General features: G+C 53.8%; 1 protein-coding gene across 1 annotated transcript; it reads left to right on the top strand.

Moving 5' to 3' along the window:
• The first annotated feature begins 2,817 nt into the window (after positions 1-2,817).
• On the top strand, positions 2,818-11,334 carry KPTN (kaptin (actin binding protein)). The gene is made up of 12 exons (XM_004693971.2): positions 2,818-3,143; positions 3,465-3,547; positions 3,667-3,751; positions 3,843-3,897; positions 5,114-5,189; positions 5,291-5,364; positions 5,709-5,818; positions 5,889-5,966; positions 6,704-6,779; positions 7,461-7,596; positions 7,683-7,844; positions 9,131-11,334. Exons 1-12 carry the CDS (start codon positions 2,921-2,923, stop codon positions 9,257-9,259), a joined length of 1,287 nt encoding a protein of 428 aa, XP_004694028.1. The 5' UTR covers positions 2,818-2,920; the 3' UTR covers positions 9,260-11,334.
• Positions 11,335-14,954: the final 3,620 nt, after the last annotated feature.

Here is a 14,954-nt window from a genome sequence, read left to right as displayed (position 1 = left end):
TCTTAAGAGCTGGTGTCTGTCTTCCTGTCCCTCCTGATCCCTGTCCCCTTGAGCCCTGGGTACATTGTGTGTACCCAGTGGAGTGGAGACTTGGCTGGATCAAAGGGGAGGGAGTAATGGGTGGGAGTCCAGGATGCCAGGCTTGATTTGACTCTGGGCCCTTGGGCTGTGTGGCCAGGTTTCCGCAGCAACCCCAGGAATGCTGGAGAGGACAGGCCTTGGTGGTAAGCATAACTGGAAGAAGCCCACGGATCTCCCAGCCTCACACCATGCCCATTTTCCTGAAAGCTGGGCTGGAAGCCGAAGTGGCGTTTGTGGCATCTGCGCAGGATGGGGGGGGGGAAGAGGCGGGGGACAGGCAGAGCAATAGGACTCAGTGGGAATGGGGAGTGGGAGAGGAGAGGAAAGGCACCCATTCTCTAGCAAAGGCAAGCAAGAATCACCTACCACCCCACGGTCCACCCTTAAGTCTGTATGGCAGGTGACTGATGGGTGCTGGAGGTGAGGCTGAAGAACGCCTGGCACCTAGAAGTAGGCAGCCTCCCATGTGACCAGCTGCCAGGAAGTAGATGGCCAGTGAGCCTAGAGCCTGGGATTTGAGAAGTTCTGGTTCTTGAGGGAGAGAGTGACCGCATAGGACTCCCTGCCCTGCTCCTCTGTCCCCTCTGGCCTCCCAGTCAGTTGTGCCTAGAGGTCAGTTAAGACTCTGGAGACCTGAGATTTGAGTACCAAATACCTACATGGACACAGGTAGGAGGATAAGTAGTGCAAAAACCTTTCTCTGCTATGGTGACCTCAAAACAGTGATGTGCAAAGCTGACTGCTCTCAAATCACAAAAAGCACTCAAGCTGAGGCCGTGTCCTATTAAGTGGTGCTTTGATGGACGTTCTTCACTCTTGGATTCAGATGTACAGCTGGAATTGGAAAGCAGTGCACAGTGCAATTCTTTTCCATTCCAACCCTCAACTTCCTTCATTCTCTCAACAAACATGAAGTGAATATAGCTAGTGGTTTCCACATCTGGTAGAGGAAGCCTCAAGAAAACCTAGTTCAGAAGTGGTAAGTCAGACCCGACATCCTATTTTCTCAGGAGGAATCAGTGAGTGCCAAGCACCTCTTGTGTGCCATGCCCTGGTCTAGATCCTGAGGGTACAGTATTAAGCAGACCCTGCCCTGGAGTTCTTTCTTCCACTATCTTCAGAAATGAAGAGGTGATGCACCAACTCCTTCCCACCTGCCTCCAGGTGCAGTCTGCCTTTGAGAATTTCCCTTCTCTTAAACAGTGTCCCAGGTGTTTGGCAAAGGGTCTAGCACATATTTACTAAATGTGGCCTTTATGGTTCAGGTGCTGGGGATCTCAGTGACCAAGGGAGAGCCAGTCTCTGCCTTCTAGGGTTCTAGGTGCATGCATATAATTTGTTCTGCATAGAAAGGAGTGACACTCATGTTGGAAACAGTAGGTGTAGAGACCCAAGCCCCTCATTTTGGGGGACAACCCCCCCCCCCAGAAACATAACCCCTACATAACTTGAAGTCAGAAACACATGCCTTAAATCCTCTCTCCACCTGTCATCATGGTGTCAGTTCAGGGACTTGCTCTCCTGTCTCAAGTTCATCTTCCATAAGTTGGAATCATCTCTTTGCATGGTTGTTGCAAGGGTATATTGGCTAAATGTGTCAGGATGGCTGTGTGCATTGTGCTCAGTAAACGTGGAAATGAATTTGGGGTAACAACAGAGTAACCAAGAACTTGAGATAACCTAGTCAACACAACCCTGATTTTTACCAAAATGTAGGTGATAAAGGAGGCGGTTATTATTACTGTTATTATTTTTAGCCAGGACAAATAGCTAGATCTTTTTGTTTTGGTATAAGAAAAATGGCTTTCGGCCCTCCTTGGTGGCAAAACGGGTTAGCACTGTAAGCTAGCCACAGCCACTTAAGTGTGAGTTCGATCCTGGCCCCGGAGGTGATCCACAGGGCACGGAAGACCTCTCCTGCCACTCCCACTGCTCCTCTCAGCATTGTATTCGTTGATCTGCCTGTTCTGCTCCCCACTCTGTCTCCCCGCTCCTGCACCTCTGGCCTGTACCCCAGGTCTGTATGCACAAATATATATATATATGTATATATATTTTTAAGATATATATATATACATATATATAATATACACTTTTTTTTAAAGATTTATTTATTTCTGCATATAGAACTGGGGTATAGGCCAGAGGCTCAGGGGTGGCTAGAGGCTTCACCAGAGACAGAGTGGGGAGCAGAACAGGCAGATCAACGAAGTACACTGCTGAGGGGAGCAGCAGGCGGGCCAGGAGAGGTCTGCCGCGCCATGTGGTCACCTCCAGGGCAGGCGGGGATAGAACTCATGCGGAAATGGCTTTAGCTTCTTAGTGTTGTGCTTTAACCCGCTGCACCACCAGGGAGGGCCCTATAATATACACTTTTTAAAAAGAAAGGATTTCACTGTTTTTAAGGTGATACACTTAAACTATTAATCCGTTAAACATCAGAATACTATAGCTCTCCCACCCAACCCCCTGTTGTTTCTGATAAGTGATAGATGGAAAGCGCTTAGAACAGTTCCTGGGCTGCATTAAGGACATTAAGTTGTGTGCTTCTAGTTATTCTTCCACACGGCCCACGGCGAGGGACACCAACTCCCATCTTTTTGCCACAATTCTTCTAGCGCCCTAACCGGGACTCGGGAGGGGCGCGCAGGCGCATTGTGCAAAATCGCCTCGGGGGCCCGACTGGCCACCATATTGGTTAAGGGCATGGGAAGCAGCTTCCTGAAGTCATCAATCCGCGCGATGGGCAGGCACTCGGCTATCCAGGTCGCTTCAGTAGCTGTGGCAGGGTAGGCCTGGCTGTGACGGCGGTTAAAGGGGTGAATGGTTGAGGGGCTTGATGGGGGAGGGGGCCGTGGCCGCGGGGCCCTGCCCGTTGCGCGAGGACAGCTTCACACGCTTCTCGTCGCAGAGCAATGTGTACGGGCTGGCGGGCGGCGCGGACGGGCGCGGGGAGCTGCTGGCCGCCACCCTTAAAGGCAAGGTGCTGGGCTTCCGCTACCAAGACCTCCGACAGAAAATCCGACCCGTGGCCAAGGAACTGCAGTTCAACTACATTCCCGGTGCGTGTCGCCACGGCGCTGGGGGTGGGGGCTGGAATGTGTTGAGAAGGGTTCTGAGGCTCTGAGTCGCAGCACCAAGATAGGAGAGGGGGATCAGGGTGATAAAGGCTCATCATCAGGAGGCTTGGGGGGGGGCAGGGATTTTTGGATTCAAAATCCCCCCACCATGGTGGTGCTGAGCAGGACTCACTGGGTTGCAGAGGTTGTATGCTAACAGCAGAGGTCAGAGGTTACAGATTCCTAGAGGTCAAGGGTCATCATGTTTGGGGATAATGGATTCCGAGCTCCCCTGAATGAAAAATTTGAACTGTCCCCTCCCAGTGGATGCTGAGATTGTCTCCATCGACACCTTCAACAAGTCACCCCCAAAGCGGGGCCTGGTTGTGGGGATCACATTCATCAAGGTACCCAGAGCCCCCTCTACCTACCCATTTCCCTGTTTCCCACTCTCTTCTTGCACATGATGGCACCCAGATCCCTCTGGCAGCCCTTCCAGTCCCCTGAGGCCACTTTCCTTCCCCAGGATTCAGGGGACAAGGGCAGCCCGTTCCTCAACATTTACTGTGACTATGAGCCTGGTTCTGAGTACAACCTTGACTCCATTGCCCGTGAGTGTGCGGCCTGGAAGGGAGGAATAGTGGGGAGGGCAGGGGAGGGCCTCCGGTCGCCAGTGTCCACCCACCTGTGCTCTCCCTGCAGAGAGCTGCCTGAACCTGGAGCTCCGGTTCACCCCCTTCCAACTGTGCCATGCAGAGTAAGTAAGCATCGGTGTGATACAGTTGTGGAGTTTATATAAAGGCTAAAGGATGTGTGAGTGGAGGGGAATATACAAACTGGGGATCACAAATCTGCCCCATAGACAGTTTTTTGTTGGCTTTGTGTGTGCGCGTGCGTGTTTTAAACATTGTTCTGCTAAAGTGGCCATGAGCCCATTGACTGACCAGCTACCATTTTGTTTTCCCTGAGCCATGTGGGTCATTTGAGAGTTAAGTGAGTGCTGATGTTCCAGACTTCTGGACTTCTCACATTCCCAAACCTAGAAATGTTAATGTTGTAAACTCTGAAATGCCAAGATTTAGAGTCCTACGATTTGGTAATTCTGAGATCCTGTAATGAAGTCCTGACATTCTCATATCTCAAGAAGATAGAGTATAGACCACCTGGGATGCTAAGGTTCTAGGATCACTGTGTATGTGAATTCCATTCTAGTACTCTGAGTTCCATTCTCAGACATCAGTGTTCTGACACAGGGGTTGCCACACTTTCTCTCTGAAGCCCCAGAGGGTGAATATTAGGCTTGAAAGTCAAGATGGTCTCTGTCACAATCACTCAAGTCTTCCATTGTAACAAGAAGATAGCCATTCACACCATGTAACAAGTGGATGTGTCTGCATTTTGACAAAAATTTTATTGATAAAACCAGGCAGCAGGTTGGATTTGACTTGGGGGCAATAGTTTTGCCAGACTCCGATCTAGCAGGGGAATGTTCTAGAAACTGATATCCTGAATTGGATCTTCTACCATGCCAATAAGTCTTGATATCCATGGTGACAAATTCTGAAAATTTCAAATTTCTAATTTGTCCAGCAAGGGAGAAGACAGCTTCCAGAATACTAGAGTTCTAAATTAGAGAGGGTTTGGTGTTCTGAGGCTCTGCAGTGGATTCTAGAGCTTGTGTCTGGACCTAGACTTCATCCAGACTGGAGAATCTAACAGATGAGATCTCTGGAATTGGAAGGCTCTAGCATGCCAAATTTCTGCAGTTCTGAGATGGGGAAATCCTACAGTGTGTGAGTCTGAGAAGCTAGAAGACTTGTTTCTGTAGAACTGCAGTCTGCAGTTCTAGTTCTGGATCCAAGAACTTTAGCATGCTGTAGGCAAGGGTTTTTGCAGAAGGGTCTTAAAACACATGGACTCTCTCCCACACTCGGGTTCTGCCACACTGGGGTTCTAGATTTCTCTGCTTGTAGGGTCCAGGTCGAGGATCAACTGGAGACCGTGTTTCTCCTGAGTGGGAATGACCCAGCCATTCATCTCTACAAGGAGGTGAGGCAGGGAGAGGCTGGGTGGGCAGAGCCGGGCTGGGGTCACCACAGGCTGGATGCTGATTCCAAGTGGGGTTGGGGGGTGGGTCTTGATTCTGCTAGAATGAGGGACTGCATCAGTTTGAGGAACAGCCCGTGGAAAACCTCTTCCCAGAGCTCACGAACCTGACGAGTAGGTAAGAAAGCCCCTAAAAGTGGCCAGCAGGGATCCAGTCTGGTGACCTCCAAGAGATCAAGTGGTGGGAATAACCTCCAGTACTGCAGGGAGTAGAGACAACCTTGAGAGAGTTGAGGACTCAAGAGAAATGGGTCCACAATGGTGATCCCAGAGAAAACAGGAAGTGGCCACAGGCAGATCTGGTGGCAGAAATTGAGAAATCACTGGGCAGGTGGCAGAGGTGGTGGGGGTGTGGTCCCAGGGATACAGGGAAGGGGGTGGGTGCTCCTGTGGTGGTGGACAGGCAGGGCTGGATCCAGGTGACAGCCCTTTGTCCCTTCCACCTGCCTGCCTGCCCCCCAGTGTCCTCTGGCTCGATATCCGCAACCTCCCTGGCACATCCCGGCGACTCTCGGCTCTCGGCTGTCAGAGTGGTTATGTCCGAGTGGCCCACGTGGACCAGCGGCGTCAAGGTGATGGCAGGGCTGCGGGGGGCTGAGCTGGAGGCAGAGAGCAGCACTCTGAGTCCTTGCCCCCACACAGAGGTTTTGCAGACATGGACAGTCCTGCAGGATGGACCCATCTCCCGAGTGATCGTCTTCAGCCTCTCTGCTCCCGAGGGTGAGCAGCTCCCAAGCTTGGTTCCCCCACTTGATTTGGGACCCTTCCTCAAAGTGCCCAGCTCCCACCTCCCTCCCTTCTCGGAGCCTCGCCAGCCAGCCAGCCAGCCAGCCAGCCCCTGACTGACTGAACGCCCCTTCCATGCCCTCACTCCTCCCTCCATCATTTATTTCGCGGTCTCATCTTCAGCCTTTACCTGGAGCTGAACTTCTGCCTTGCGCCTGATGATCACTGCCAGTCACTTTGTGGCTTCCTCTCTGGCCTCTTCACTCAGCCTCTGGCTGCAGTCGAACCCTTGGCTTTTCTGGTGGACAAAACATGGTCCCACCACGCCAGGCTTCCCCTTCCCACCCACCCCCCACACACGGCGGTGAGGCCACCTACCAGGTCTGCCCTCAGCTGATGTGTCCCTTGGGTGTGTCTGTCTCACAGGCAGCTCTTGCTTTCTCCCTCTGGTCGCTAAAGTCTAACCTGAGACGTTTCTGCTGTCATCCAACCTCCTTTCAATGCTGGTCTAAACTTCGGCTTCAGAAACTGTCGCCTGCCCCCGCTCCTCCTGGTGGTTGTGATCCACCATTCTCTCGTGGACTAACCTCTAACCCTCTCTCTGAAGCACAACCCCAAGTCTTTCTCCTGCGGTCTAACCTCATTCCTCTCACTGAAGGGGGGATGCGAGACAGGCTGGGAACCTGTTCCCTCAGACTTTCCCCTATTCCCTGTTCTCGCTCCATCTCCAGAAACCACAGACAGGCCACGGCCGGAGGACTACAGCCTGCTGGTGACCAGCATGTTGGAGCCAGCGGTGGTGTATCGGTGAGGGGCAGGGTGGGGCATGGATACGGTCTAACCTTGTGTTTCTGGCTTGTGGTCTAACCTGATCATTCTTAGCAGAGAGATCCCTCGGGTGAGGTGGTTCAGGGTTGGGCAGGTAAACGTGGCCTATCCTGGGAGGAGGGATGTGGGGGTAGAATTTCAGAACTTGCAGGCACAATGTGGAGGCTTTGGGGTGGAAACCATAGGCCTAGTCCTCCTGGAGCGGGTGGAAGGAGCGTGCCTGTCAACTAGTCCAAGTATATAAAAGCCCAGATTCTTGGTGTTAGCTGAATTCTGAGGTGTAAGTACTCACCCCCTCCCTTTGGTAGATTCCAAGTCACCAACAGACGCCTGCTGGCTTGTGGAATTTCTGGAAGCTTCCCATTTGGTGCTAGTGAGCCAGTGCCAGCTAGCTGTGGCACATCTGGTAGACAGTGAAGAAATCCAAGCAGGACTTGAGCACTCTGAGCTTCAGGGACAGTGTGGGTGTCCAGACTGAGGAGTAGGAGCCCACTGTCGTGAGTTCCTCCGGGTGCACATGACAGATGACCGGATGGCCACATTGCCTCAGGAGGAGCAGGGTTGAGGCTGAGCAGGGCAGCAGGGTAGGCACTGGCCCAGGCTCTGCCGCTCGGCATGGTGGGCTCTGCAGTCTGACCCCTGTCTCCTCGCCACCCTCAGGGACCTGCTGAGCCGGGGCCTCGAGGACCAGCTCCTCTTACCTGGCAGTGACCAGTTTGACAGTGTCCTTTGTGGCCTGGTCACCGATATAGATTTGGATGGGCGGCCAGAAGTCCTGGTGGCCACCTACGGACAGGTGAGAACCAAGGGAAGAGGCCCTCACCCAGCAGTCTCTGCCATGCCCCTCCCCTCGTGTGACCGGGCTCTTCACCACCCCTGCAGGAGCTGCTGTGTTACAAGTATGGGGGCCCGGAGGCTGGATTCCGCTTGCTGTGGCAGCGCGGCTTCTCCAGCCCATTGCTGGCCATGGCTCACGTGGACCTGACGGGGGATGGGCTGCAGGAACTGGCCGTGGTGTCCCTGAAGGGCGTGCACATCCTGCAGGTAGCCAGGGTGCGCTGAGCAGAGCCTGAGGGGGGTGTGCACACCTGCTGTGTTGAGGTGGTGCTGTCATGGGGTACTTGGAAGGGACAGGGAGGGCTCGGGGAGGGGGCTTACAGCCCCAACCCTGAAGGAGGTAACCTGTGTCTGGGAAGAGGCTCCTCTTGGCCACCTGTCAGGAGAGGGGCAGCTGGGCATGTTCCCCACTGGGGGTGAAGTTTTCTATGGTGGTCAGACCCTTGAACTGTGATCTGACCTTTCTTTCCATAGCAGCCGAACGGCCGTTACCCCTAACAGTCCAGTAGCCTCCCCTCCCAGTGGCCCAAGGTCTGACCTGGAACTCACCATTGCAGCTTATCTGCCAGCAGCTGGAGTCTCATCTTTGGCCATTTCCTTCTGGCCCGGGACGTGCCTTTGCATCCTGATCTGGTGTTTGCCTCCTCCTTCCCTCTGATCTGGCTTTGGAATCCTTTCTGTTCTGGTCTAACCTGGGTTCCTTCTACCGGGATCTCCCATCACTGCTTTCTCTACAGTCTTTGTTTGGGTTTAATCCTCAGTGGAAGGGTCTAGGTTAGACTATAAGAGAAAAGATAGAAGCTGGACCCCAGTGGAGAGGCTTGAAGGCGAACCACTGTGACTTGGACAAAGGTTAGGCCCAGATAAGATGGATGTGGTTAGACCAATTGGAGAGGTCTGAGGTTGGACCCCAGTGGAAGACTGTGGTCCAACTCGGGGGAGGGGAGAAGGGGTTGCCTTTAACTGTCCTCTGTCCATCCGTCATCCCTCACTGAGATCTGATTTAAGTTCCTGTCACCACAGTGCAACCTCCTCTCTGTCCCTTCTGTTACGAGTCTAACATTAGCTTCTCCAGCTAGCCCCAGGGACAGCTAGCTCTGTCCCCTGTGTGGTGACACATTCCTCTCCCTTCCACTTTGCGTGGCTCCTGCTCTGCCCTGTCGGTCACCCTTCTGTGCCAGGGCTCCCTCACTGTGGTCCGACGTCACCCACATGCAGCTTAACCTCTCAGTCATGTTTTAATCCTCCCTACCCCTTTCCCGAGTTCTAACCTCAGGCCATACAGTAGGAGCGAGGCTTTGTGCCGCCCCTGGAAATGCATTTACGGCTGCTAAGAATATCCCCAACCCCAGGTCTAACCTTCACCCCCTCACAGAGACCCCTTCTCAGCCCACACACTGCAGTCTCCACCCCAGACCCTCCCACTGTGTTCTTCCCAGCCCCCTCCAGCTCTGTCTCAGCTCTTCCCTCCTCCTTCTCTTGTTCCCCCACAGCACAGCCTGATCCAGGCCTCGGAGCTGGTCCTGACCCGGCTTCGGCATCAAGTGGAGCAGAGAAGACGTCAACTGCAAAGGCTGGGGGACAGGGTGGGGCCCGGGTCTGCTGGAACCCCAAGCTCCTGAGTACCCACCCACTGCCCACCCCTAGCCTGAGGCCTCTTGATGTGGGGGAGGCCTGGAGAAGGCAGGGAAGCATTCCCTCGATCTCCCAGGGGCCAGAGCTGTGAGTCCCTGCTCTGGCTCCATCCCGAATATCCTGTGACCCCAACTCCTGTACTCTTCTCTGAGCCTCAGTGTTCCCATTTGAAAATGGGGTGACATTCTATTCCCAACAAGCACTGGTCAGCCAGCAAGTATTTATATGTCCAGAGGGAAACCAAACTCTCAGTTGTCTTCATTCTTTTGTTCAACAAGCATTTGATGAGCACCTGCTGTGTGCCCTCTACCATATCAGGTGCTAACCTCACCCAGAAAACTGCGGTGGAAAAGACTAGAATGTAAGGCAGAAGACTGAGGTTAGACCCCAGGGAGTGAGCAGAGGTTTATGGTAGAGAGAACTGAGGTTAGGCTTAGAGGGAGGACTCAGGTTAGACCCCTGCAAGGGAAGTCTGAGATTAGACCCCAGTGGAAAGACAAAGAGATTGGGCCTCAGGGGAAAGGATATGGATGAGAAGGAAAGGGCTGCTGTGGGGCAGTTTGGGTCTATGGCTAATGCTGAGGATGAACCGAAACAAAAATTATTATGGTTCCACCCTGTGCCAGGGACAACAGATAGACCCCAGCAGGAAATAATGGAGGTTAAATCCCAGTGGGGGAGTACTGAGATGAGACCAGGCAGACAGGACCCAGGATACACCCTGCTGGGAAGGACTAAGGCTAGACCTAATCTTAAAAGCTCCTGGAGTTCTGAGAGCAGGGAGTTAGAGACAAGCCTGAATTCCCAGGCCTATGGCCATAGGAAGTGCCCCCTCCCGTGGTCTGGATGGCAAGGAGTCAGAGGCCTCCATCTCAGGGACCAGCGGAGGGCGGGGATGATGGAAGAAATCTGGCCTTCCCCCACTGCCAGCCAGGAATAGAATCCAGGTCAGGAGGGGTAGAGAGTAATTCCTGAGCAGGCTCCAGGCTTGGGGAAGGGGGGGATCTGTATCCTGGGGGAGATGGTCCGCCCCCATGGTCATGCTGGCCACCCATCTGCCTCCTCCCTTGGAAACCCACCTAGCACTGACCAGGAAGACCGGACTGCCAGTTCTCCATGGGGGGCTGTGGGCGGTAGGATCCTACTCATCCCTGCCCACCCATCTTTTTTCCCTCTCACGGAGCCCGTGGGAAATTGCAGGGAGCTGGATCAATGCCCTCCTCTCCTGGCAGTGGGCCTAAGGGTGTCCAGCCAGGACTCGCAGTGTGCGAAGGCCACTGACAGGAGCAGGGTGTCCTCTCCCATGGCCTGCCTGCTGAGGTGGCGTCTCTATCATTTCCCATCCTGGGGGAGAGTGGGAGTCTGGGGGGTTTGGGCATTTAGTTAGTAGTGGTGTGGGAGTGTGATGCGTGTCCACTTCCGGACCCACAAATTTGCACCTCCAGGAGCCACCTGTCTGGTCCTTTGCAGTCACTTCCTGTCCTGGTGCCAGGTCCCTGGTGTGGGCCAGTGTGTAGTATAGCTGAAGCACACTCCACTTGTGCCACAGTTTCCCCATCTATAAAATGGGGCCAGTAATACCCATGGGGGCGAGGATTAGTCGTGGCAATGTATGTCAAGTGCTTATAAAGAGCTGGATAACCGTGCCTGGCACTTGCAAAGGGCAGTATGAATGGCGACTTGTTATTATTATTAATGGGAGCCTTTGTGGTTGTTTCTGGCTGGCTTTGTGAGGTTCTGTCTGCAGGCACTGTTTGTGAATTTGGATCCCACTCTGGCTAAATATTCTTGCCCTCCCCCCAGTTCTGTGAGCCTGTAACTATTTCTAGCTGTTTTTTGTGTCTTTTGGCCCTTGTGTGCATCAGGGCTTGTGTGTGTGTGTGTCACTCAGAGCAGCCTCCAATACATGCACACACCCTGTGCCCTCCACCGCTGTCCCTAGCTTGTGGTGCTGAACTGGGGTGGGAGGTAGGGGTTACCTCTTCTCTCCCGCTCCTCCAGGCCCCTCCCCAAACCTCCCCAGCCTGCTGCCGGCTTCCCGCCTCCTCCTCCTCCCCTCTCTCTTCGGCTCCTCCCCCTCCCAGTCCCTCCTCCTCCTTCCCTCACTAACTCCCCCTCCCCTCAGTCCCTCTCCCTCCTCCTCTCCTCCCTCTATCCCCTCTCCCTCCCCTCCACCCTGGCTCTGCCTCTCAGTCCCCGGCTTTCCTCTCTCTTCCTCTCCTCTCCTCTCCTCTCTCACTCTCTCCCTCTCTTTCTCTCCCTCTTTCTCTGTCGGGAGTCGCCCACCACTGCCAGCCCCGTGTAGGGGGGAGATTCTCCACTGCTCCAGGCTATCACTGCAGGTAAGACCCCCCCCACCCCAGTTACCACTGGCAGACTGAGGGGGGTGGCTTTGAGACAGGAACTGCTTTTCCCTAAGCTCGTTTATGGGGAGTGGGAAGCTGCAAACCCGGAGCCCTTCCTTGGGGGGGGGGGCTACTCCAGCAGCCAAAATGTTTAACCCCTCCTGTGAACCAAGGGGGCCTCTGGAGGGGGCACGCCTGGACAGTGAGGGGGTGAGAACACCTCACCCTGTCTGGGGCAGCCCCCGCTCCAGCTCTCTGCCGCCGCCCCCGCCTTCCTGTGTCTGGGTCCCATCTTTCTGTGTCCACATCCCTCAGGGGTCTCTGTTCTGCGGGAGTCCAGCAGCTTCTTTCTTCAGTCAGCCTCCCCGATGCCTGTCCCCGACTCTCACTCATGTCTCTCTGGGCAGGTCTGTCTCTGGTTTCTCTCTGCCTTTCTCCATCTCTGTGTTTCTCTATCTCTGAACAGTCTCAGCTTTCCTGTCTCTTCCCAGTCATTCTCTGTCTCTTCCTGTCTCTCTTTCCTCCATCTCTAGGTATCTGATCCCTGTTTCTCTCTTTCCTCTTCCTCTCCCTGGAGCCAGTTAACTCTCCTCCTACACACCTTTGTCTCCGCCCCTGACAGGAGGGAGACCTGGAAGAAAATTATCCCCTCCCCCCCCAGTGGGCTCCCCAGAAGGTTCGGAGTCCCCAAACTGCTCTCCTGTGGTGGAGCTTCCTCCTGCCCTCCCTGCTGGCAGTGCCTCACCCCCACACCCCTAGACTGCTCTCCTCACCCCCCTGCCTGGCTTCTGCTACCCTGGGGCCAGTCCCTCCCTCAGTCTGACCTGTTTTGTAGTAGCCCTTGAATCAGTCCTTTTTTCACTCAGAACTCATGTCTCTTCATCTAGGCTGGACCAGTCCTGCCAGGAGTCTAACTTACATTCCTCTCTTGCTGTTTATCCCTTCCTTGTTCATTCTTTTGGCAATTACCGAGCAGCTTTTTTACTCCACTGGTCTTGGGGGTTCTGCAAGGGGCCTTCTGAGAGGTCTGTAGGCAAAGCACTCTCTTTCTAGAGGGAAAGGGGGCTAGAGAAGGTGGGTGGGAGTGAGTGACAAGGGGAGAGGTGTGAGCCTGTAGCCTACCCACGCCCGCTGTGATGGGTGCAGAGTGAGGCCCCCAAGTGCCCACGTGGGGCTCCAGGTGGGTTCAGATGAGCTTCAGGCTTGGAGTCCCCTATCTTTAGTTTGCAGCTCTGCTTTTGCTCCTGCCTGGAAGCTGTGGACTTAGCCAAACTCTTTTCTCCTCCCAGCCTCAGTGTCCTGATTGGTATGCCACAGCCCTGGGCACCCAGACTGATCCCAGGCTGGGATGTGGGTGGTGGTGGGAGGGTTTGGCTCACCTGGGACAATGCATGTTTAGAAATCCACCTCACACATTACTGAGCCCCCACTGGTGGCCCAGGAGCAGTTAGGAACCACCGGTCCCTGCCAGTATGAGGGCCATGAGGGTGGGGATCCCACCTGGCATGCCAAACTGGAGTATGCACACCTCAGCTTTGCAGCTGCCCCTTTATGGCAGTCCAGTGGAGACTCAGGCCCCAAGAAGTGTGCACAGCAGGACTGAGGTGCTCACCACTGACCCAGCTGGCCCTCAGCCCAGCACAGTGGGTAGAGATGGCCCCAGGAGATGCTGCTGCCATCAGCCTGCTCAGCTCCCACCCCACCCTCAACCTGATCCTTCTACCCCTGGATTCAAAACCCAGATTAGGTTTCAGGCTGCTAGAGGACCAAGAGAGGCAGAGGCAGGTACCTCAGCAGAGGGAGCCCAGCTGTCTCCCTTAACAGGGTTCAGACTTCTTATTGGTCGTTCATGTTACAAATATTTATCTAGGGCTTTCTCTCTCTGACCACCCCCCACCCCCATCCATCCATAACTTCAGTTAAGAGGAAACCAGATTTTTTCAGGAAAAGGGACTTGAGCTACTTTATCCAACCCCTGGCCATTAAGTAATCCTGGCTCCCTTGCAGCAGGAGGGGTGTGTGGTTAGACTTAAGGGAGGACTTCCAGGGGCAGTGGCCTCTCCATGGGAAAAAAGATCCTTCAGATGAATTCTTGATTCCCAGGTGGCCCTGATTCTCCTCAAGCTGGGGAGAAGGGAGGGAGGGAAAAGAGAGCACAGTCTTTGCTTTGGAGCCTGGTGGGTTTGTAATTATGCCTAAGTCGTTGCTAATTAGGGGGCTGCTAATTAGATGTGTCATTAGGGGCCTTGCTGAGGGGGCTCTAATTGTGTGGTGGTCCTTTAAGATTCACCCCTCTCCTCCCCCCCCACCTACACACACACACACACACACACACACACTCCTCAGGGACATTCTGCCAACATTCTGCCTCCCTCCCCCGGCAAACCAGCTCCCAACCTGTGAGTTCGTGGGTGTGTGTTGGGGATGGGCTGTGGGTTAGACTCCAAGAAGAACTTTTTATCCAGATGTGGAATTTACAGAAGAAATGCAGCCTGTGGCCTAAAGGGAGTTCAGAGAGAGGGAGTCTCTCAGGACCCAATCCTTTCTCTTTTCACCCACTTTTAATAGGCTACTGGGTAACCAGGGCAATACTTGGGTGGGGCAGAAGAGCTGGAAGATTAATTGTGCTGAGACACTGTGGGCAAGTTACTAAACCTCTCTGAACCTTGGTCCTCTCATCACTGAAATGGCATTTTGAATACAGTAGTCAGAAAAGTAAGAGCTGAATTGAGATGGAAGAGGAGAAGGAGTGGGTATGTGAGGAAGAGTTTTCCAGGAAGTGGGAACAGCAGGTCAGAGGCCCTGAGGCAAATATTTGGCTGCTGTGTCTGAGGAAAAATACTGAGGAAGTATGGCTGTAGCCAAGAGAACAAGGGGGAGAGGTGAGACCAGAATGGAATGGGGGCAGAGGAATTTGTTTCTCTGTATGAGACAGAGCCCAGGAGGGTGCTGACCAGTGGGGATGACATACCCGAAGATAGTACTGAAACCACAGAAATGCCACACCACAAATGAGAGAAAAAGGCCAGTGGGGGCATCACCTCACAGCTACTAAGGAATTATGTACCGAACAGAGACCCAGGAAATAGCTCAGACACCTGAGGATGCTAGGGAGATATGTGCCACTATTGTGGAGAAGGTATGAGAGAGATCCTCCATCTGTTCTTCCTCAGACAGACACCATAGTAAAAATCTGGAACCAACTGAGGGGCAAGTTGCAAGTCAGCAGAATATTTAATAAATGTTGGGGCTCACAGTCCCTTGCCTCACCCACTGTTTTGGCTGGTTTCATTCGTCATTAAATACCTTTAAGTTTCAACTGCATTGGGATAATCCA

This window comes from Condylura cristata, unplaced genomic scaffold (genome assembly GCF_000260355.1).
Source record: "Condylura cristata isolate star-nosed mole 26May11 unplaced genomic scaffold, ConCri1.0 scaffold00041, whole genome shotgun sequence".
NCBI lineage: Eukaryota > Metazoa > Chordata > Mammalia > Eulipotyphla > Talpidae > Condylura > Condylura cristata.
The sequence above is the reverse complement of the archived record's forward strand: the minus strand, read 5'-3'. Positions and strand labels throughout refer to the sequence as shown.